The sequence below is a fragment of the Contarinia nasturtii genome, unplaced genomic scaffold, assembly GCF_009176525.2.
Source record: "Contarinia nasturtii isolate CC-2019 unplaced genomic scaffold, AAFC_CNas_1.1 Cnas_scaffold_129, whole genome shotgun sequence".
In the NCBI taxonomy this organism is placed as follows: Eukaryota; Metazoa; Arthropoda; class Insecta; order Diptera; family Cecidomyiidae; genus Contarinia; species Contarinia nasturtii.
The window spans coordinates 4,902,228-4,926,558 of record NW_022197486.1 but is presented as its reverse complement, the minus strand read 5'-3'; the positions used below and the strand labels follow the sequence as shown (position 1 = coordinate 4,926,558).

The 24,331-nt window shown below is 34.2% G+C and overlaps 1 protein-coding gene across 10 annotated transcripts in view; it reads right to left on the bottom strand.

The window, feature by feature from the left end:
- The window catches only part of LOC116344958 (dystonin), a 121,745-nt gene extending 104,065 nt beyond the window's left edge, over positions 1-17,680 (bottom strand). For 3 of the 10 annotated variants that reach the window (XM_031773878.1, XM_031773886.1, XM_031773896.1), the window contains exon 1: positions 15,787-17,680. In XM_031773878.1, the coding sequence (XP_031629738.1) occupies positions 15,787-15,886 (100 nt within the window). In that variant the 5' untranslated portion in view covers positions 15,887-17,680. The remainder of the gene's footprint in view (positions 1-15,786) is intronic. The other 7 variants (XM_031773972.1, XM_031774001.1, XM_031773991.1 and 4 more) reach the window with 5 other exon arrangements.
- Positions 17,681-24,331: the final 6,651 nt, after the last annotated feature.

The following is a 24,331-nucleotide window of genomic DNA, read 5'->3' as shown; positions in this document are numbered from 1 at the left end:
GAAGTACACGAAAGATTCACACCATTACCTATATGCCAATGACGCACATTATAGAACGAAGACAATGGACGATGTGCATTGAATAATAATGAGTCGCATCCCAGGAGGGAATGAATAGAAAAAAAACCGAATTTTTTCGACTGAATGTTTTTTACCCAGGCACGCTTGATCCAATGATCGGGCATGACAATTTTTTTCTTCAAATGATTGGCTGTCAATATGTGTACAACATGCGTACAAAAGTTTCTTACAAAGTATTGTAAGAAACAAATATACAGACAAACAAATTATTCAAATTTCACTGAAAATTGACCCCTATACATACGTCCTCAGCAGGGGTCCGATTACCCCCATGACGAAGTATTACCCCTCAAAAAATTTCAAAGAATTCTTTTAACTTGCTGAGATTTTTGATTGGAAAAGTGAAGACCTTTTTTTTGCTCAACAAGTTTTTCATGAAGGAGAAACTCTTTCGATTTGCTGGAGATTTTTGGCAAAAAAGTGAAGAGCAAAAAAAAAACGAAAAAAGTACACTTTTCACTAAATACAATTTGCTTACCCCTCTCGATCTTTTTTTTCAGTTAACTCTCCCCGCCCTTTAATTTTTATCTTCAGGACGTATGCCTCTATAATTCTTTTTTTTTGTTTGTACACTTCCAAAAAAACTTTTGTACACAAATTTACAGCCATCCATTTTTAAAAAAAATGTATCATGGTATAACAAAAAGTGTACACAGTCAATGATCGCCCAGCAACAATGCGAATTCAACATTTTTCACTCTAGCCATCGCTGGCACCGTCATCGTCATCGTCATCATCACAATTGTTCTTTCACAAAATAAAGCAATAAATGTAATTGTATTGGAACCACCTCGATTCAATGTGCGTTTAAATGAAACAACAAACATTTTGTGAACGATGTCGACCTGCATACATTACTTACGTAATGGTTGTGTGGTTTATAGCCGCATCGAATATACACTAAACGTGCACAATTAAAGTCACGGTTCGTTTTAAATAGCAAAGAAAAAACGGAAGATAAGAATATGAATTATAATCGACTTGAATGTATTCGCAGCTGGATGCAAAGCACTCAATCGGCGATAATTGTTGTTCATTGGTTTTTATTCCATTCTGGATATTTTTGCATTTAATTAGCCAAAGTTCTCTTTTACACACATACATATACACTCATCAAGTGTACTCCTACAAACCTATACAATAAAATTCTGACAATTCACACTGCAATTTAATGTTTTTTCCCTTCTTTCTCTCTCTCTCTTAACACATAAAAAATGGAAAAATAGAATCAGTTCGATGCATATGTTTGCATAAGTTTGCGTGTATTTTGCGCCGGAATTCTCGAAGAAGTGTCTAACCACAATTCATAGCATTTTTATCGCGTCCACCATACTCATGTCTGACCCGATTTGTGTGTTGAAAAACTTTCCCACTAATTTCATCGAATGAATATTTCCAGTTTTAATTTTAATTATAAGCAGAATGAACATTTTGAAAAAAAATCAGCATTTAGATTAGTGGTATTGTATTCTAAATTGAGTGGAATAAAAGTTTGTGTGTGTGCCAGTTTCGTCATTTCTACTTTCGCTCCGGCGAATTTCTGGAGTTGCAAATTTTTTTGATCAATTTGGTTTTTTTGTTTACCTCGCTCACTCTCTGTTGTTTGCTTTGGAACGTTTCACAAGGTGATAGAGAGGAAAAAGAGAGTATTAAAATCAAACAATATATTTGGATTTTGTCATCTGGATATTTCAGCTCATCTGGATAACGCTAAGCGATGATGTGGAGTGAAAACAATAGAAGTGATTGTTGTATTGTATACAGGGATAGTTCTTCTGAGGAGGAGGAGTGGTGAGGAGGAAAATGAGGAGGAGGAGGAGAGCGAGGAGAATTCTCCTCCTCAACTGAGGAGGAAAATGTTTTTAGCCAAAAATGATATTTTTGTGATAATATTTTTATCCCTTTGAGCAAAAAAACTTTTCCTCCTCGCTCTCCTCCTCCTCCTCATTTTCCTCCTTACCATTCCTCCTCTTCAGAGGAACAATCCCTGATTGTATAGGTATAAAAATACTACCATAACTATAACAATCACTTCTATTGTTTTCATTTCGTATCATCACCTAACGTTATCCAGATGAGCTGAAATATCCAGATAACAAAATCCAAATATATTGTCTGATTAAAATTCATCAAAAAAATTTGACGATTGTTTGCATTTTACCTTCCTTTTTTTATAAAAATAGCTTTTTGCATAATGTTTTTTTTTGCTTGTCTACGTCGCCCCTCGCATCGTTTCATTCTAATTATTCAATTGAGCAGACAATTTATCAAGGTTTTTTTAGTGTTTAGAAAAAACCGTGCGTTCAATGCAAATACACACAAGATAATTAACAATTTAATTAATTACTTTATTAAATTCAACTTTCGTGAATGTTCGACGGTTCTGATTACGACTTAAATACGGGGCCCAAAAGATACCAACACAAGGCATGATGTTTGAAATCTCATTTGAAAAAGGTTTTCGAAAAGTTGTTTGAAGTGCTGCAAAGCGCATTCACTCCTTCGTTTTTGTCTTGATATCATCATCGCACCGGAATTGTCGAATGACAAGCAAAAATGTTGAAGAATTTGGTATTTTTTATTTTATGCATTCCTCGTGTTCTTTGCGTCTAAACACTTTTTTGCGGCTTTTGAGTGATTTTAATTAATGCGGTTTCATATCGTTTCTTTAGTATCGACCAAATGTGTACTTTTTTTCTGCAGTTTTTGTTGAGCTCGCGATATTCGTATAATTGAATTGTAAAGTATTGCTTTATTGCTTTATTGCTTTTTTTTCTTTTTTACTATTTGCACGAATATGTATATGTAGCTGCACATTATATTTACAGAATTTGCTTGCGTCAATTCTTTTTATTTTCACTTCTCATTGTCTAGTTATCTTCAAGTTAGTTTTTTTCTGTGTTGTTCTCGAAGTTACTATTTTTTGTTGTTGTTTTCTGTTGTAGCAATGTGGTTTGAAACACGCAAACCGTTTCTCCGCATAAAATGAAATGAAGATGGAGTATGTGAAGCGTTTTTGTTAACAAAATGCACTCAAACACAAAAAAAGAAAATCCGACTGAAATTACTTCACACCACCACATTTTGTGCATATTTTGTGTTAAATCATTCATTTTATGGCGGCATTTGTTGAACAATGTTATCAAATTGATTGCAGCATAAATTCGATGGGAAAATGTATGTCGATGTCGTCTCTTTAATCGACGGACAAATGAAATGTGTTTCACCGCATATGAACATGCTTCGGAACGAATACAAGTGCCATATGATATCATTCAAGTTCAATTCAAAATTCTAATAATATTTCTCGAACGTTTATAGCGTCAATATAAGGTGTAATAAAACATGTAAACAAACAACGAAATTAGACAGCCAACGATGAGGTAATAACTATCGTCAGTTTGTTTGAAGAACCGCAAATGTAATCGATGCATGCAATGACATCTGTTGTTGGTTTACCGACACTATGGCTTTGGCTTTTCAAAGCACAACTGAGTAGAATTCAAAGCTTTGCTCAATTTTAAATAAAACCGCCAAATGAGCTCACACAACTGTTTCCATATTTCAAATTTGAAATCGTTCATTCACGATGAAAAAGAACTTTCTGTCAAATAACTTAGTTTGTTGTTGTTTTTGTTAATTGTAATTGTTGAACTTGACATCATTTTGACGAAATCTTGACATTTCAAAATCCAATTATTTCATACTCACTACGTACACCACTTTTTTTGCTGATTTGTTCGGTATATGTAGCAGCGTACAATAGTACCTAATCGGTATTTACTGACCAACAAGCAACACCATCGCTAATTTGGATGAATATTTGCATACAATTATCGAACGCTTACGCGATATATTTACACTTTAGATTTGTTTTAATGATTTTCTATTTCAATTTCGAGCCACACAACAACGTTTGGTTAACTTATTTAATTATTATTAGCTACAAATGGCAAAGCAACAAATAATCGCGTGATTTATTAAAATATTCACAAGAACGTAACAAAGATCCGCTGCCGGATTTTCAAACGAGAAATGAAATCTTCATCATATTCATTATTTGACCATTATAATAATATATAATAATAATAATAATATTTATTCACCGCCAAAAACTGGCTGAATCATGTTTGAGTGTGTACATAGTTTTTATACATGTATGGTGGGAAAAAGGTTTGAATCAGTAATCTGATCACCATTAAAAACCACATCTTTTCAAAAATTAAGAATTAAATATCATTTCCAAATCGAATTTGGAGAGAATTTGATAAATATATAAATAAATAAATAATTAATAGTTGATATCCATATTGCACCAAGTACAAAGAGTCAAAGAAAATATGTAAAATATCACATTAAATCGTTTACGAAAACAGTATTATGATTCGACACTATTGACAGGTTAGAAAAGTGTTCATCGCTTAGGGCTAATAGTTGGTTTTTGAATGTTGATCTTTTTGTTTGAGTTGAGAATAGGTCGTGGACTTTGTTTGACATTTTGCACATTTGATTGAGTGGAACCGATGGATTGATTCTCAATAATTTATCGTTGATTTTGAAAAACTCAACATTTCTCAGGTTACGTTCGTTTTGATTACGCGCAATTTCAGTCTTCAGTGATGGGCAATGGACGTTGTTGTGTAGCAAATCGAATATAAATAAAATTGATGCATTTATACGGCGCCTTTGAAGTGACTGCAAATTAAGTTTGTTCAGACGAGTGCTGTATGATGAGATTTTGAAATCATTTGAAATATTTGACAATAATTTACATAAATATGAATAATCTTTTGTTAACGCGTTTCATTTCATTATTCAGTGTCATTGAATCCGATTCAACCAATTATGGCCATACTTTCTGGCCAGGGTTCCAATGGGACCGATTATTCCCCCGTGACGATGTGTTACTCCCTCAAAGCAGAAGACGGTTGCTAGGGATATAATTATCCCCATCCCTCTCTCGATTACTGAAGATTTTGATTCGAGTTGAATCAAAAATCCCTTTTCAATTTTTGAAAATTTTGCTAACCTTGATTTTTTGCATACCCTTTTCGTTTTTTACTCTAACCCCGTCTTAATTAAGTAAAAAAGAATGTAATTACGGAAGATTTCAACAATATATCAATTTTGTCCCTAATTTAAACTCGATGCATTTTTAATCACAATAAAATCGATTGATCATTTAAGTTCATTGACTGCCATTAATGCTGTACGGCATTGCATTTGGTAAATAAAACTGTCGACTACACATTGATAAGTAGGTCGACTTTTCACAAAGTGGAACAACTGACATGCATTCGCTTCAAATTCTTTGTCGCCGTGTGGAAAAAGTGACAGCATCAGTGCTCATCGTAATAACATAGACAAAATCACATACATTCAATTATAAATATCAATGATTCCCAATGTTTGTTAATTCCAGCCTATCCTGAAATGTCTCTGCGACTCATTCGATTAAAAAGTAATCTTCTTGTATGCGAATGGGTGTAGAAATATCGGTTGCAAATCCAATTGTCAACATTGAAGACGCTTTTGCATTGCAAAGACATAAGATAAAAATAAATAAATAAATAAAACACAACGCTGTGTCAAAGCAGTAGATGATGATAATGTCGTTCATTTCCGTTGATTCACCTCATGTGATTGCAACGAAATGCAACGAAGCGAAGTGTACCTTTCAAATCATTCACTGCGAATTTAATTTGAAAGTGTTGAGATAAATGTACTTTGTATGCATTGAACATGCCCGACTTATACACTACGCCATACCGTCACTACGGTAGTCTAATGATCTCGTTTCGTTTCTGTACCATGTGCAAATGTAGCTTTTTCTTTGTAGTGTGCATTCTCTTACCGAACATCAACATGGGCAATTAACGTGTTTATCCAATGATTGAAGCTGCACTTGTTCTCATTACCTGCAAGCGAAACAGAAATAGAAATGTTATTAATAATTTGATGTGTTCCAAATAGTTTGCACCAAAAATTAACGAAAATGAAATTTCAAAAACCAATCAAATGCGAGAGTCGAAAATTGCGTGCAAAGATTTTTTTTTCTCTTTTTTTTTATTCGCATATTTTTAGGCTTAGCATTTTCGAATCCAAAGCATTGTTAAATTGTGAACGTTAATGTTAAGGAAAAATAACATGGGAAGTGTTCTTTCTATGGGAAATGTGTGTACGCTTTATTCCTGAGAGGATATGTATTGCGTTCGCAACGAGCACCGAAAGAACACTTACCATTTTGTTTTCCTTAGCAATAACGAGAGAGAGAGAGACAAAATAATAATATTAAAGAGCGAGAAAAAAAGCGCATAAAATATTCTATTTCGAATAAATGACCAAAAAACACGCATCACTCTCGTCATTTTTGACTTTGACGATATCACATGTGAATGACAATTAAGGCAAAATGAATTTGTTGTACGCGGTAAAGATATATATTCGTGAGCTAGCAAATAGTAACTATGAATTCAAATAGAATAAAAAGAGAAAACGACAAAAGACCGAGAGAGAGAGAGAATTAATGGCGTTGTTTTTTATCGTACGGCTTCGGATAGTGGTACATATGGTCGACAGTTGCGCTAAACACCCTCTTTGTCAACGCCATCGTAATATATGCGCCTACCGAAATTATGTCATACACATGCACGTGATATACTATGTTCGATACACTTATGGTGCATAGGCCACATAAAATTCACGCATCAATAAATGCCCGAATAAACTGAGCGTTGCATCATTTCACTTAGTATAAATGCTAAAAATGTCAACCATTTTTTCTGACACCTTTTCTTCTTAACTTCATTGTCTTATGCTTGCTTTGTGTATTTTTTTAAAATTTATTCTGAAAAGTCAAAATTTCGACATTCACTGACAAAAATCACTTAAATGGCGATTTTTCATTCAGAATAAGCTGCAAACTAAACACATTCAGCTTAAAAGCATATTATGACAACATTCTTCCAACAATCTCTAATTTCATTTTCATGTAACTGTTTTACATTGGTGAATGAGTTAAAACAGTTTGAACAACAACACAAACTACCACTATGTTTTTTTTCGCAAAGCAACGGAATTTGCGGATTAAGAGGACTTTCAATGAGGATTTTCTTCGTTTTGGTGTGCTTTTTCTTTATTTTGTTTTGTGTTGAAATTGCCGTCCAAACAGAATGCCATGAATTTATCGTCATTTGTCCTCTTAGCAGACGACATTTTTAATACGATTAGATGACTTCTTTGTAGTTCGTGGGTTTGAAGTCTCATTTTAGTTTCAGACGATTTAAATTCATTACAATGGCTTAAACAAACATTGTGCATTAAGAGCGTAGAGATAAAAAAAAACACAAATAGAAAGAAGGCATGAAGCCAATTGAAATATGTGCACATCGAATGCTATCGATTCGACAATAACATCCGGAATTGAAAATAGACACGGTCAATAGAAATGTAATGGCGAAAAGTTCATCGAATCACACTATCTGCGAGAAGAAGAAAACTGATCAAGTACGAATCGATTAATTTTGTTTAGTGTGGGCAATGCAGTGGAGAATTGACTTGAGATGCAATGAAAAAAATGGAATTGAAATGCAGTTGATTGCGGTCAATTGGCAATTTGCGGTCATTTTGATAGTATTTGCTTACAATTTTTGTGCGTGCGATCTCAAACGACTTTGATTCGGTTGAAAACAAAAATTAAAAAATATAAATGCGTGCCCATTCATTTCAAACTAATTAACATTGCTAGTGGCCGTGATGGTGTTGATTTCAGCGCAACTGCACGGTTTCGTCATCGTTTTGTCGGGTTTACAAAGTACAAAAAAAATGTAAATCAGACTTACATGAGAAATATTAACAATAGCCGTGAGAAATCAGAACATTTTCAGTTGCGCACACGTCATTCGATGAATAAACGATAGCATGTATATTCAGATGTACTGATTACGATGGACAGCGATTGTGTTCTGTGCACCATCGCTTCAACACTAGATCACTTTCTATTCACATCAATAACTATGCCGACAGAAAATGTAAATGTGATGATTTTTTTTTTTTGCTTTTTCTCTCACTATCTGTGCTAATTTATGTGTTATTTTACAAGTATTTACATCGTAAAAATCTGAACCATAATCGTGTTCGCATAAGTTGTGATTCATTGTTTTTCCATCGTCTCATAACATATACATGGTTGCTTGGCACTTATTTTGCGAAACAAAAAATCATTCATGTTCGTTTCGATATTTTTATCGTTTTAAATGTTTCAAAACAAAAAAAAAGTGCAATCAAAATATTAAAAATGTTAATATGGGTATGATATCATTTGGCCCAATGTCCAAATCGTCCGTTTCTTATATTTCGATCTTAAATTGAATTGTCTTTTGACATTGAGCACATATGCAATAAATCTTCATGAAAAAAAGATGTTTTATGAATAAATTGCAGTAATTAAATTCGCCGCTTTTTCATATTCAAAACATTTATATATGAAAAAAATTGAATTTGACTGGAACTTTAAATGTCTGGATGTCATTCTTTTTATTTTGGTTATTCTTTTCTAAGCATCAATTTAATTCGTAGTTTTCAGTCCTATTTATAGAGACATCAACTGAACGATTCGTGCGTGATCAAAATACCAAAAAAAATGTTCTCAAGTAAGCGATTGCCTTAATTAGTCGTAGTCGAGAAGGCAAAACATCAAAGGCCATATCGATGAATATCTGACGTACACTCGATAATATATGCAAATTTTTGCCAACCATTTCACCACCAAATATATACATTTCACATAATCATTATGATCTAATCGCTGAACGATTTAGACTATGTATGTTGATTGCGATGCAGTCATTTCGCATTTCGTTTCGACTCATTTCAATCGCTTCAACAACGGCATACTAATTCAAGATCGACTCACACAGCCATTGTTCATTTTCTGCAAACCACAATTTTCATTAATTTGACGAACGATTTCTACACTTTTTGGGTTTTATGAGCCATTTTATTTGTTTTTTGTAATTGGCGACGGCGCAACGAGAATCATATCAACACTCAAATATAAAAATCATCGGCTTTAAATCAGTCAACAAAATGGGTGCTTATGCGCCAAAATTGACACGTTAATGTCATGAAATGTCTATTGTTTATATACATACGTGCGATTTTCGTCTTTTAACTTTGTTTATTTGCGTGTAAATGGTATTTAACAAATGAATGTAGATTTCAGATACTACAACGAATAAGTCATAAAATACTTAAAAGCTGTTAGTTTTGTTTGTTGAATGAATAAAAACTGACATACATCGCGGAAAAGAAAAATGTGCCATTCAATTTTATAAAAAAAAAAATGTGTGTGTTTGTGCTTAAAATTGTTTGCCCATGGCATTTTCGGAATACAGGTGAATTTTTTTTTGTTTCGTCATCTAACCGGAATTTTAAATCAACCGCTTTTATCTTGAGAAATCGGTAATCTTGTTTGGTTAAGATTCTGATTTCAGTTACGTTAAATCGCTTTTTTTCTCTTGGCAATCACGTTTTTTTAATTAATATGGTCATTTTTATTGTTTTATTTTTTCGCTTCTTTTTCTCAAGGAGGCGTCTACATGCAACTTCCGATTATGCAAATTTTATGAAAATAAAATTCAAATCAACCGAAATTTGTTTTAACAATTATTCAAAATCTTGATTTGATAAATCGACAACGGTGGCGGATGTTTTACACAAATTTGGAATAAACAATATATTTTCTATAGTATAAATTTGTTATCTGTCGCTGTTCGACTCAATTTGGTGGAATAATTATACCGATGACGTATTGATATTTTATGGTTATTTCTCCATCGATATTTGGAGTTTGATGCAGAAAATCGGTAGCGATTGATGTGAACCAAAATTGCAAAAATTAAATAAATCGACACGACCACAAAGGCCAAATATACAAATGAATGCAAACAATAAACTAATCTATCTTGTAGTTGTATATAATCTAACAGCAAATCTATCTTCTTCTCTCTCTTTTTTTCAATTTTTAAGCACTTAATTTGCATAATACCCCATTGATGGAGCTGTAAGATGTGACGTGCGAACGGGTCAAGATTGCATTTTTTTTTGTTAAAATGCAATGATTAGCCATGTGATGTGGTGCGAGTAATTTGCAAAACACCTCGGAAAAATGCAATAAATCATGACATTCACGTTGATGATTTAATGATTACATTGTATTTCGGTACTCGTGCCGGCACCAAGATCGTCGTGCTTCTGAAAATAGCCCGTTCTGAGCGAGAATTTTCTATTTTTCGACACGTTACATTTGGCTTAAGTGTGCAAAAAATAGCAAATTACAATTATTTTGATAGATTACTTGCGAGCAGACAATATATTTAGCTGCCGTCATCTAGATATTTCAGCTCATCTGGATGCCGTCAGCAGATGATGCGAAGTGAAAACAATAGAAGTGATTGTAATAGTAATACCAGTATATAACAAGCTTATATACCTATAACAATCACTTCTATTGTTTTCACTTTGTATCATCTGCTGACGATATCCAGATGAGCTGTAATATCCAGATGACGACAGCTGAATATATTGCCTGCTTGCGAGACCTCAAATCAAAGAAAACAAAAATGAATTTCTCCAAAAACCGATGAAACGAATAAGAAACAAGTCTTTGATTTTAATAGATTGCGACAACTGATCTCTTCGATTGAGTATCACACACACAAAAAAAACATAATAAGTAGTCTTGTTTCGTGTGCCGTAAAGTCATAACGTGTAAATTGAATCTGAATAAGTGCTTATTTTTATCAATATGTATAATGCGAAATGAATGTACTTTTTTTTTTCTTCACACGCACTCAACACACAGCCAGATTTACATGATTCATCTGTTAATAACAGATCATTGGTTTTTTTTCATCATCAAGACAATCAATTCGATATAATCAGCAAGCGTATGTGTGTGAAACAGCCCAAATCAAGTTTATATCAGTTATTTTATGTTTTGTTTATTCATTCAAACTTGATATTTATTTAATCTGGTTAACATTTGGACTTTTTATATCTGAAACCATAATGCGAACGAGTGAGTTTATCTGAATATTCTATTTTCATATCGATGGAATTTATGAGTGTCTTCTCATATTTTTGTATTACCATCAGTGTACACACGCGCATTCTTTGAGAATTACTCGACTTTTTTTGTTGTTGCTGGTCGGTAAAGCACATGAATTACTCATTGCATAAATGAGAGTAAGTATAATACGAAAAAGAAAGATAGAGATTTCGACACGGTTGTTTTGCATTGACGGTGACTCGCCCCGTTTGGATAAGTGTGCGATGAAAGATGATACGAGCGTGATTTATTGGACCATTTGAGGCATCACGTCGTTCAAACGAAATGGCTCATAGCAGACGAAATCAAAAGCAAAACGAAAAATGTTTGCGTTGCACATGTGACACGAAATGAGACACATACACCCAACACCGGAATATATGCGGTTTGTTGACATACTCACTTTAAGTGCAATTGGCGTATTCGACATACAACGATATCATTGCACATTTAATTAAATCATGCACTTTTATTTCATTGATGTGAGGCGGTTTTTTTTAAAGAACGGTGAATGATACCAATTTGTTGTATTTCGGTTTGTAAACCTATTATTTATCCAAACAAAACCACTTTTGTTTCATGCCAAGTGTTGAGCAATTCGTTGTGAATATACTTAATTTCAAGAGAATTAGCGGGCGCCGCAACATTTGGCACACCTCTTATAAAAAGAACGGCATTTATTGCAGAAGGTAAGTGGTTTAACACCTATTCAGATATTTCAATGGGATTGCATTGTGCCATTTTTTAAAAAGTGCATAGACATCGCCAAAACACCCATACTCTATGTTACTTGGATTCATTGATGCCACTGGATTTGCTTCGTAAGCAATGCAGTACAGTTTCGTTTTGACATTGTTCAGCGCTGAAACGACGATTTGGAAACATCAAATTGGAATTTATTAAAAGTCACCCATGGTTATATGAAGATCAATTGAAATTATTAAATAAAAATACGATGAATTTTGTCACTTGTTACGCTGACCTCATAAAAATGTTTGTGGTGCGAAAAAACGGCCGCGTTTTCAATTGATTTTGGTAAATCGAAGCTAATTGATTTTGTATACCTTTTTCCTTTCTGATGCCATTATAGTTACTTCAGTCATAGTTTAAGCGTATACATATCGTTAAATGGTGTTCGAAGTGAAACCTTCACTCAAATAGGCTCAAATTGAGTTGATTGTTTTCTTAGAAAAGCAAAAAATACTTTACTGTGTCAGCGTAAAAACAATATAAATTGACAAATGTTCGAAGCGAAAATCCAAGCGTCTTATTTGTTTAAATAGATTTGTCTTTTGAATTTGTGTCACTGATGTGAAGGGGGAGACGCTACACACACGACCAAAAAAACCATGCGCTCATAATTGTGGCCATTCTTGTGCGAACACGCCGGATACGATTTATGATGATTTATATCGATTTATATATGGGCATCTTGTATTAGCGTTGCTTGAGTTCAAATCGACCAAACTTCAAGAGCATTGGAAAAATGGACATAATAAGAAAAGACAAACAATACAAGATAGAATTTATCTGAGAAACGGAACTTTTGTGGACTCTCTTCGTTCATTGTAAATTCAATATTCTTGGAAACAAAGTCAAAAAGTGTGACACAACACAAAGTGGTGATGGATTCCGACAAAGTTCTTTCTCTCGAATTTATTATTTGCGTTTGTGGCATTAACTAACATGCAATGGATGTGGCCGGAATGGTGAATTGCCATACAAACGGTGACGGCACTGTGAAGACGGCTGCAAAACGAAAGAAAGAACCATCATAACAAAAAAAAGAAACTGGATTGCAATGCATCGACCGATTCAAGCAAAGAGCAACACATGCGAATTGCCCATGCATATCGTAACAATCGTCGAGCCAACAGAGACGTGAGTGATAAAAGTGAAGAAGAACAATTATCATTTGCATGATGATATTTTGAATGAGCAATTCAATTGTAGCAAAACAAACATTTTTGCACTTGTGTCGTTTTCACAAGTGAAGGTGTGATTGCAAAACGTACATAACATTTTCAAATGCTATTTGAAGGGAATTTAATATAAAATGAATAGTAGAATTGGAATAATTTTGACGTTCGTCTGTATGATTTTGCTGATATATATCGTTGCGGAAAATGAATAAACATGGAGTTTTTTTTTTAGTTTCGCTTCCAAAATGGTAATGAAAATGGTATGTATGCGCATGTATTTCTTCCTGGATATGCGTTAGAACATTGAATCAATCATTTTGATGTTGATGAAATGCAAGATCGTTTGTTGCGATCAAACAACACACACACATACAGTTCATAGTGAATGAACATGAGCGATTTTATATTGATGCAACGCCCGTGAAGTTCATGTAGTTTCTTTAATTAGAATTTTACTTTAGAACAACACTTGTTTTTTTTGTGTTCTGTTCTCTTTTCGCTGGCGTTAGGCTCGCAAACATATCCATAAATTGCATTGTTTTTAAGTGAAACGCAGTGCACGTGCTGATTTTGGATTCAAAATATATAATTTTTTTCTTCCTCTAAATATAAATGCAATTTAATGTATATTCATAATTAAAATTGAATAGAACATGATTCGCATTAGTAAGGATCGATATAATCTGATTGAGGCTAAAGTAAATTCGTATACATGCAATTTCTTTTAATAGGAAGAGAAATCCAAGCGAAACCGAAAAAATGACCGATCACATTTGAAATGATGCAATGTGGTCATAGATTGGACATTGTATTCATTGAATCGTTATTTCAACCAAATGTGTGTATGCGATATCACCGTACACAGTTTTATCGCGGCGAGTCAAATTAATTGGCATCAACAATGAAAAGTACAACTAGCAGGCATTTTGTTCGTCGTAGTCAAATGCCCACGCGCAACAAAGGGAATTGACATGGCTGATATCGTAAGTAGTGCGCAATTTTCATCGATCTGATGCAAATTCTTCAACGGATGATTCGAATTCAAATGCAAATGCAGTTGCATATGTCGAGTTGCTATGCAATGAGATTTGCAAGAAAATTGCCGTATCGGTCAATATGCAAGTGTAATCATTTATTCCTCCAATAATTTTCTTGCGTAGCTCAGGCTAAATGAGTAAAATAGTGTAATACGAGTGGCATTGGTTGCACGGGGGACGTTTAATTCAGGGGTAAAATGGCAATAACTAGCCACAAAACGTACGTCTACCGCAAAGCAAAACGAAATACACAAAGAAATAGCCACAAAAGATGCAACCAGCTATTTGAAACCGAAAAAACCCAACCATACATAGAGAGTAAGAAACAGAGAGAGAGAGAGAGAGAGAGAGAGAGAGGGAGAGAGAGGGAGAGAGAGAGAGAGATAGAGAGCGTACAACATGTGGATCGTGGATAATAATGCATTAGCATTACTTATTAAGAAAAGAAGAAGAAATAATAAACCATTGAAGAAATGATGATGAGAATGAGCAAAGTAGATGAAAAACAACAACAAATGAGCGAAAGAGTGCGGCGAGTGCAACCGCAACAACAGCAGCACACAACCTGAACAGAAAAATTAATGTGGAATAATAATGAGTAATGAAAATAGTTTATATACCGAATACAAATCGGTTGCACGCAGAAATTTGTAGAAGCGTAACAAATTAAAGAGTAAATCCTAGTCATGCATTCGATGAGATATTGCAATGACGAACAATGTATGCTATACATTGAAATGCACCGGCCAATGTAGGCAATTCGCCTTCAATCTCTTTATTTCTTGATATCCATCTCTCTGTCCCCCCATCTCTCTCTCTCTCTCTCTCTCTCTCTCTCTCTCTCTCTTTCTCTTTATCTATCAGTGCTTGCGGTTGCGATCGCGGCACAAACACTCGTTCTTCTCATTACCACGTCACTTTGAATGATTTTTTTTAGTTTACTGAATCTCTATCCATTTCTATCTCACTTTCTCATTTTCTATCGTATTCTATCTCGGACTCTCATCGCTTATATATTCAAAAAAAAAAATAAACATGAAATGACTATCAAGTGATAGCATCTTCTTCATCTTTATTCCGGTGTATCACGGTGCAAAAACATTGCATTTTACTAGTGCACAGCGAAAAACGTCTCTCATTATATTCAATGAAAATTGTGTGCCTTAATTTCACCGAAAAATTCTATTCCGAGAAACAATGTTGATGTGTTCGCTGTTTGTTCATGTTCACACGCAAACCGATGAAACGGTGCTTTGAGAGATTTTTGTTTTTCGCTGTTGTTATTCATTCCATTTTATTCTTCATCACACTCACACTCAGAATAAACAAACAACCGAATGAAATTGAGAAAATGAGTGTGGTTTTAAGTGCTTGAAAGTAAACAAAATAAAAAAAAAGCACATCGGTTGTTTGCCGCTGTTTTATGAGAGTGAAGCAAATAATTTTGGTCTCTCAAAACTGCAAATATAAATTCACGACGTCACATCAAATTGTTTATTGCTGCTCTTTTCTTCATTTGTACTCTGTATGCATACGAAATTGACCAAGATCCGCATACAATTGACAACACAAAAATGAGAATTTAAAACAAAAAAATAGCGGAGGAAACAAAATCCAATATAAATTGACCACTTACCTGCGATTCGGAGTACGGCACGATCGGCTGGATCTAATTGTAGTATGCTTAATGGCTTGTCCTTTGCCCATTCACTCAAACTTTCGCGATCCATCATCATTTTAAATGGAGAATTTCTTTTTTAGTTGTTTGTGATTTAATTTTTATTTTGTTTCACTTGCATTTGCAACACACACTCAACACACACAGCAAAAAAATAAGCATTTAAATTTTTCAAACCGTTGCAATATGTCAATTTTGGTTTGGCCTATTTTTGTCTGTTTGCAAATTTTATTGGATTGGATGACTGATTTTATATAGCGGTAAATAAAATTGCATAATAATGCGTACACGACAAAATTCCAATACGCAATGTAACAAAACTGTGCGGGTGTTCTTTTACAAATATATTTTTTTTGTATTGCCGCTTTATAATTCACACACATACACACAATGAAAGCCGTAATTTTCACTAAAATTTAGTTGATATTAAGATAATAGATTTGCTCTTTTTCCGCTTACTTAATCTGTCGCTGGTTTTATCACACAATGAACACAAACTCAATAAAAGAGCAAGACTTAAAATTTAAAACATTAAATATTTTATGCAGATTAGTTTGGTTCGTAATTTGTCCAGTTGCCAATTCAATTTTCCCGTTGGATTACGTTTGGAAAAGGGTGGATTTGATTTTTATCGAAAATGTCCATTAGATTGCGAATCATGTACATTTATATATATTTTTATTCGTTTTGGCTCACACATGAATGACAAAATTCACTTGCATTGTTCGTTTGCTGTTTTTGATGACTACGTTAACGGTATATATTTTTTTTTTTTTTGCTTTCTTTTACAAAAATTTGTTGCACTTATTTGCTTTGCAGCGCTATTAAAATATATCACAAAAAATTTCCACTTATTGTTGTTTCACTGGCAATCACCGAACGAAGCAAAGAAAAAAAATTTTGGTCTTTGGAATTAATTTTTGCATTTCAACAAATTCATGTTTTAAACACTCCAATAGATTGTGTGAATGTGATAGTCTATACAAAGTTCTAGTTTAAGTGCTTCACTTCGATAATGTCGAAAATTATTTTATCTTTTCTCCATTTGGATACATTCGGTGCCGAAAAAAATCTACGATAAAATATGCCAACATTTTTATGACACACATTATTCAAGACATTTATTTGTTTCCTGTGTGTAACTGACTGACTGACTATTGTGTTGCGGCAAAATCGACTGTTTGAAAATTTTGTTGTTTCGTAAATATGAAGAGAAGCAAAAAAAACGAACTGTTTTTTCGCTGAACGATTTGATTTCTTTATTTCGTTCGAAGTGTGTGTCTTACAGTTTTGCTGTTCGTTTTTCGCGTTTCGGTATTTAGTTGCGACGAGAATATTGATGAATGCACGAGCTGGAGCGGATGAATAAATCGGTTCGTATTTGTCGATGGTTCGCTTGTATCGTTCTGTAAACACATACTGATTAAAGAAATACGACGATGCCAGACCGCATGCTTTTCGACGATTGTGTTGTTGTTTTCATTTCGTTTCGTTCGTCAAAAGCGATTTTTCTTTCGGTGTTCGTTTGTGTGCTGTTCTATCCCACTCTGTCCACCATCGATGTCCGTGCGCCTCTTTCGCTTTCTTTCTCTAATCGCTCGGTGTATGGCAGCCAGCAACTCACATCCAAAAGTGAATATACATTGAAACGCTTGCTAACACTGGCAAAATCATCTGTGTCTGATGCTTTTACTGTGTATGGTTGTTGATGTGTGTGTGCGCGCGCGATCTCCGTTTTTTTTGTTTCGCACACACAACTATCAGATATTATTAAACAGTCACAACGGCACTATGACAATTAGATAACTCCGTTCAAGTTATAAATTTAATGATAATAAATCTCAAGAAAGAGGTGAAAGATACAAGAATATTCGTTACACTGTCACTGTTTATCACACGCACCCAGCATCCGTAGCACAAACACAATTCGTCTGACAATATTACGGAGTTTTCTTTTTATCAGATTTTGACAGCCGGTTCAATACACTTGCAATTTCTGCATACACTCACAAAACATAATATACATAGACAAGCAGTTATTACGGACTCGTGGCTCAGCAACGTGAGTTTTCGCTTCTTATTCGCCCTTTAGCGCAAATCCACTTCGACCGCATCAAAAAAAAAAAAATTCGTTGCACAATTTTGTTTATTGGCCGCACATTTGTTGTTGTTTCTTGTTAGCGCTTCCACTGTGTATGTGTGAATGGTGTGGCCAAGATAAAAGATTTTGCATCTCACACCGTATCACGATGCAATTGACTTCGAGACTGAATATGCTTTCACGACAATGCCATGATCATCGAACATTTCTTTTATTTTTGAAAAAAACAATCAGCACGATTTTATGTAGTGCAATACACGATTCACATTTGTCGGTATCTATTTTATCAGAAAACATTCAGCATTATAATCTTGATGTTTTTAGCGCGCGCACATGCGCAAAAATGGAAACGGTTTTTTTCTTCTTCTTCTACTTCTTCGATGCTATCACATCGGATAAAATCTGATCGAATTTTCAATATTTTTGTAGCACTTTATATTCGAATAATTCTGGATTTTTATCAAACTTTTATCATTTCTTTCAAATATGTGGCGAATGCTGTTCGATGCAAAACTTATTCGATTTGTTATCGTGATGGGCATTAACTATTTATAGTCCTTCTGTCGTCGTCGTTTTTGTTAACTGTATTAATTAAGTTTTGTGGTTTGAATAAACCATGAGATAAAGATTGTTGTTTGTCGATATTATACACGCGAATCACAAATGAACGAACAAAAAAAAAATCAGGTTACAATTAACTTTTTTTTATGGTACAATCGTTAAGTTATATCGCCGTCAGTTCGCTTATCGCAAAGCGTTCTTTGTATGCTTTTGATGTAATTTTATCCATTGTATGTGTCAATCCGATTCATTTTTGTATAGAAAAAAATATATTAAATTATGCATTCGCCGTCCGTGTGCGTTCCTTTTTCTCACTTCTTTTCATATGTGCTATTAATAATTCGAAACGATTGAAAGAATCGTGCAATTTCATACGATTCGAGTAAATCCCCCTTTCCGATTGTTGTTGTTATCACCGCTGTGATTCTATTCATTCACCGATCATTCGCGATTTACACAATGTGAATTAGTTTTTCTACACTCGGCACAATAATGTCGTTCGATGACAGTTCACTTTGATAATTGCACAGCTGTTGTTGTTGTTGTTGCTGCTGCTGCTTTTTTTGTTTGCGATTTTTCTTCGGCTCACTCAATATTTTTAGCATTCAGTCGACGCACACAACTGGGTAACTGTGAAAAATGGGCCAATATATCACATACTTTATTCAGTTGAGATGGTTTTTTTTAAAATGACAATCACCTCGTCTCTCTCCGTGTGTGTTCGTTTTTTTTTTCTCACTGATTAATTCCGGCGCACTTCTTATCCATGCCGTTGTTTTTTTTAGGCAAACGTGTCAAACCATTTTGATTGAGGAGAAATGTGCTTCTTAATTCACTCTTTTCTCTTTTCACTTTGTAGGAAACGTGAAGGTTTGACAATGATAAGATGCGCAATTCTAAATGAATTCAATGCACTTTCAACAATATTTTTGCTATTCCATTCATGACGCGGTGTTAAGTGTGTATGTGCGCGTTCCGACCTCAGAGTTTGATTTCTCTTATATTTCGTGCCTCGAATCTCAATATTCTGATCTATTTGTAACTCTTCTCTTCTTCATACCACATACACTTTGTGTACGTTTGTTGGTTTCACGTCTGAAATACAAACAAAACAAAAATGACATTAAATTAGTTTCTCTTTAGTTTTATTGCTGCATCAACATTCAATTGCATTAAAATTACCATGATCAAAATCATATTCACGACATAAAATGAAACCACTTTTATCTCGGCCTCGTGTGAGCTCGTGCTCAACATCGAAAACTATTCATCAATTTTTGTGTGGTTTTATTTGTATCGTGTTTCAACTTACAAACAAACAAAAAAAATGAACGAGAAAAATATATAAGAAAAATGAAAATTTATTCTCGGGATTGTAAACAGCAAATGAACTCAATAGATTTCCTGTTTCTCCACAGTTAACTTTTTCAAACAAATCGAATTGGTTGCACGCTGCACTGAACCGGCAATGTGTTGAACGGTGTTAAGCAGGCTGCGATATTTACCAACGAGAACAATATATACCGCGCTCATTGGACGCAACGCATATATGTGAATACACAACCGCATTAATACACTGTATGATTCGAATGTGTATTATCTAATTCATTCTATCGTAAATGGCAGTAGTTTGAAGTTGGCTAGCCACTGATTCTCTGAATGACCGACAATTTAATAATACTTAAATTCAAATGTGCACATAAAGCGACAAACATACAATATTGTGTCACGAGTGGTAATCAATTTCATTAATTCACCATTTTTCCACATGAATTGCTATTGTTTTTCGCTTGCATTCATTTTGAATTTTGTGTACCATTTTGTTTATGCTACCATATATGATGACTATGATTAATATACCGGTCAATATACAAATATTTTATGTTGTTGTTTTTTTCAATTTCGATATATTCGCAAATAAACATGATAAACATTGATGCATTTGCATTCGCCCACTTCAAACGCAATGACCGAGCACGTGACAACTGAACCACTGGAATAAATTCAATTGTTTGACGGGAAGTTGAAACGAAAATTGTGCGGCTAATTTATATTGTTAGTTGCTTAACTATAAATGCAGACCACTGAACTATAACCGATTGAAAATGATGATGGTGATGGTTTGAACATTCTTTAGTTCATATTGCATGTGTTGGCCAAGCGAACAAAGTGCACACACCGATTATAGTTTTCTTAGACCCCGAAGCATAACTAATGCGTACAGAATCCATTTTTAACACAGTACTGTCGATGCAATGTGAAACATTTCCTGAGCGCGACTTCAAAAAAGCAGCAACATGGCAATTTTGCAGAAATAAAAATGAACAATAACCATGTATTAAGCGAATCATTCAAATGTTTTATGCGCAAAAGTGGAATATGACAAGAACCACTTCTTTTTTCTCTCTTCATTTCAACGCTACTGTGTTATTGTTTTGTTGAATGCGATAAAGAACATGACAACTTGACAGATAAATGTGATCATTTTCTAAAGTGGCCGAAGCAACAAATCAAGTGCACATTGGCCATATCCCATTCAGACGGTTTTATTATACATATTTATATATGCATTATTATCACGTACGCCTGCCGGTCGCACTTTGATTCCAAATTCAACTGAAAAATAGCATTGCCCCAGCAAAGTTGAAAAATAGCATTGCCCCGGTGTTTAATTGAAAGAAAAAAAAGGATTCAAGCGAGAAATTATTTATTATTCTTCGAGTGAAGGAAAAAGATATTGAAATATTTCAACGAGTTATTTTTTCCCTTTTTGTTTCGGTGTGTTTCTTTTGTGCATAACGAAGCAATATAAAGAAAAAAACGAGTCGAACATAAGTTATATGCCAAGATCAACTGTAGAAACAAATGCACCAACTAAATTACCGAAAAAAAAAAGATTCGTTGAAACCGTTCATCAATGTCGATCGTTGACTTTGCGTGAATATAATGACTCAAAATGTGAGTCTCAAATGATGAATGTTGCCGATGATTTTTTCCATATTAGTTCGTTCGCATGAACTCTGAGTTTATCATCGAAATTTTGGTATTTGGTTTCAACAGAGTGAAAAAAAGTGAACAATCGTATGAGTTTTTTTTCTAAATAACGATGAATTTCCTTTCTGACACCGAAGAAGAATGAGTTTCATTCAGTGAAGACACGAAGCGTCTTCATTCATGATTCACAATCGTGTAAATCGAATACAAACAACGACTATTTTTCATAGCAAATGGAAACAAATTCCAATATTCACACCAATTTACTGCGGTCTTTCAAATATTCGTTACTTCCTTTGATGTATTATAAATTGAAGTTCATTTGTATACATTTTTTTTGTACACACACACACACACCATTTGCCCATTCAGTTAGATAAGAAGTCATTTTTACTGTTCTATTGGCACCTTTTTATATTCAAATGAATATTTGTTTACGATATTATCCGGTTGTCGTAAAACAATCTCTCTCATTTGTTCATTTGGCGTGCTTGTTCTGTATCATAAACTCACACGATTACTGTACACAGTTCTCGATGATCGGTGTTTCAGGCTAATAAATGTGTGCTTTGGCCAATCGTCGACGAAATAATAAAAATATATGATCAACAATAAATTGTGCTCACCCGAAACAAAAAAAAACTATGCCTAATTTAAAGAATGACACAAAATGAATTGCGCGATTTGTTTCAAGTGTCCGCAAACTATAAATGTACAACTACTTGAATATTGATATAGTTTAAGTAATGAATGAAAATATTGAAATGGGTTGGTTAATAATTGTCATTGTCGTGCACTTCGAATACTATTTAACACACGTTTTGGACATTGCACACATGTTCTTACATGATGTTTGAAAAAACAACTAAATCAAGAGGAAAGAAAACAAAATGATGAAAAGTCAGTTTGGTTGTAATGGGATTGCACGCAGACAGAAAGAGTGAGTGAGTGAATGTAAATAAAATGAAGAGAAAATGAGAGAGAGACAACGCGAAAGAGAGTAATTCTCTCTCTCGTGCGCAGAACACAGATGTATATACGTTCATACGCAACATGCATACAACAATGAAAACTTCGGTTCAAATAAACAGTTTAAAGTAAAGAAAAACGGCACAGAACCAAACAGAGAATATATGTACGAGGAGCAAATACACAAGAACTACATTGAGAGCACCGTCAAGTTCAAATACTAAATGAAAATTACACATTCGAAATTCGTTGCCATCTCTTTCTTCTTATGATCTTTACATATGTGCACATGATGTGAGTGATATGCGGTTTGCCTTTAAATCCCATTACATGAACAGAAACTGAGAGAGAAAGAGAACGTGAATCAATGTGTATTTGTGTATCACAAATATAATCAGTAGAATATGTACGGAGCGCGAATAAACGAACGAGTAAAACAAGCAACCGAAAGTCGGCGGCACTCTGACACACACACACACACACACAAAATAAGAAAAGGTAAAGGCAAAAGTGCCCTGAAACCAATAACAAAAAAAAAACAGAACTATGCGCACCGTACAGAGTATATATGTGCGAGTAAGTTTTAGGTACTGATCAAGAAAAAAAAAACAGAATTGAGTAGTAGTTAGTAGACTGTTTTACTGTTAGACCGGCGCATGTGTGTTTGAGTGTGCGTCTTGTAAAATGATGGAGCGTTTTTTATTCAAAACAAAATAAAAAAAAACACATTGTATTCGCTGTCAACTGGTGAACCGAATGTCGGTGAAAGAGACGATCAGACGAAAACAACGTAAAATGCATTAAATTCAAACCATTCCAGTCACATCGAGCGATCTCATGATCATACTTGCGCGCTACTCTTGCCCAGCATTCACCGCTATGTACAGCATACACACCAAAAGGGAGAAAAAGACAATTGGAGTGTGAGTAAGTTCTTGATGCATAAGTCAAAAGGTTATTAACATTCATTGCACTCGGCCGATGGTCGTTATATTAAAGACCATCGACTACGATTCTGCCAGCTCAAATCTCCAACCGAAACAAATCGAAATAAAGAAATTCATTTAACTTGCAGTGAATATTCAATTTACAATTGCCAATCGACAATCTATGCAGCAGCGACGATGAATAAAACTTACAATATCGCCAACGATTACTTTGAATACATGATAATCGAAATGAAAGTATTCTTTTGTTTATACTGACACTGTGGGAAGAGAGAGAGAGAGAGAGAGAGAAATATATATATACACAGAGGCGAAAATGCATACAGATCCAGTTTTTGCTAGCTAAATCGTTGTCACTTCTTACAATAGAGTGAATCTCTATAGCAGGGAGATTTCGAATACACGATTTTAGCATAAATGGCACATTCACCATATGCGGACAAACAACATTTTTTTTACCACAGTGTATTTGCCAAGATCATTTCCCCCATTTCTCTTTCTTTTTCTATCTCTCGCCTCTCGCGCTCCCTATTTTTCTCTCTCTCTCTCTCTCTCTCTTTCACTCTTTCTCTCTCTTGTTTTGATCAGATCATTCGAATGAAACTGAAAAACTTAACAAAGATGAACCAAAAAACAAAGCAACGTTCAAACCATTTTTGTCTATTTTATTTCATTGTGTCTATGCGAACGATTGAGTCGAAAAATATTCAAAGTAATAAAGCTTTTAACGATGGTTCTCTTTCAATCAAATTGAGTAATTCTAAAATGTTTTTGGCATTCTTTTGTTCGGGTGACGTAAGTTGATTCTTGAGAATTTGTATCACTAATTAAAATGTAAAAAAAAACGATAAAACTTTGCTGTATTCATTGCTATTCATTAGCTCTTTGTATTTCATCTTGGAGTTGTTTTAATATAATGGTCATTGGTTAC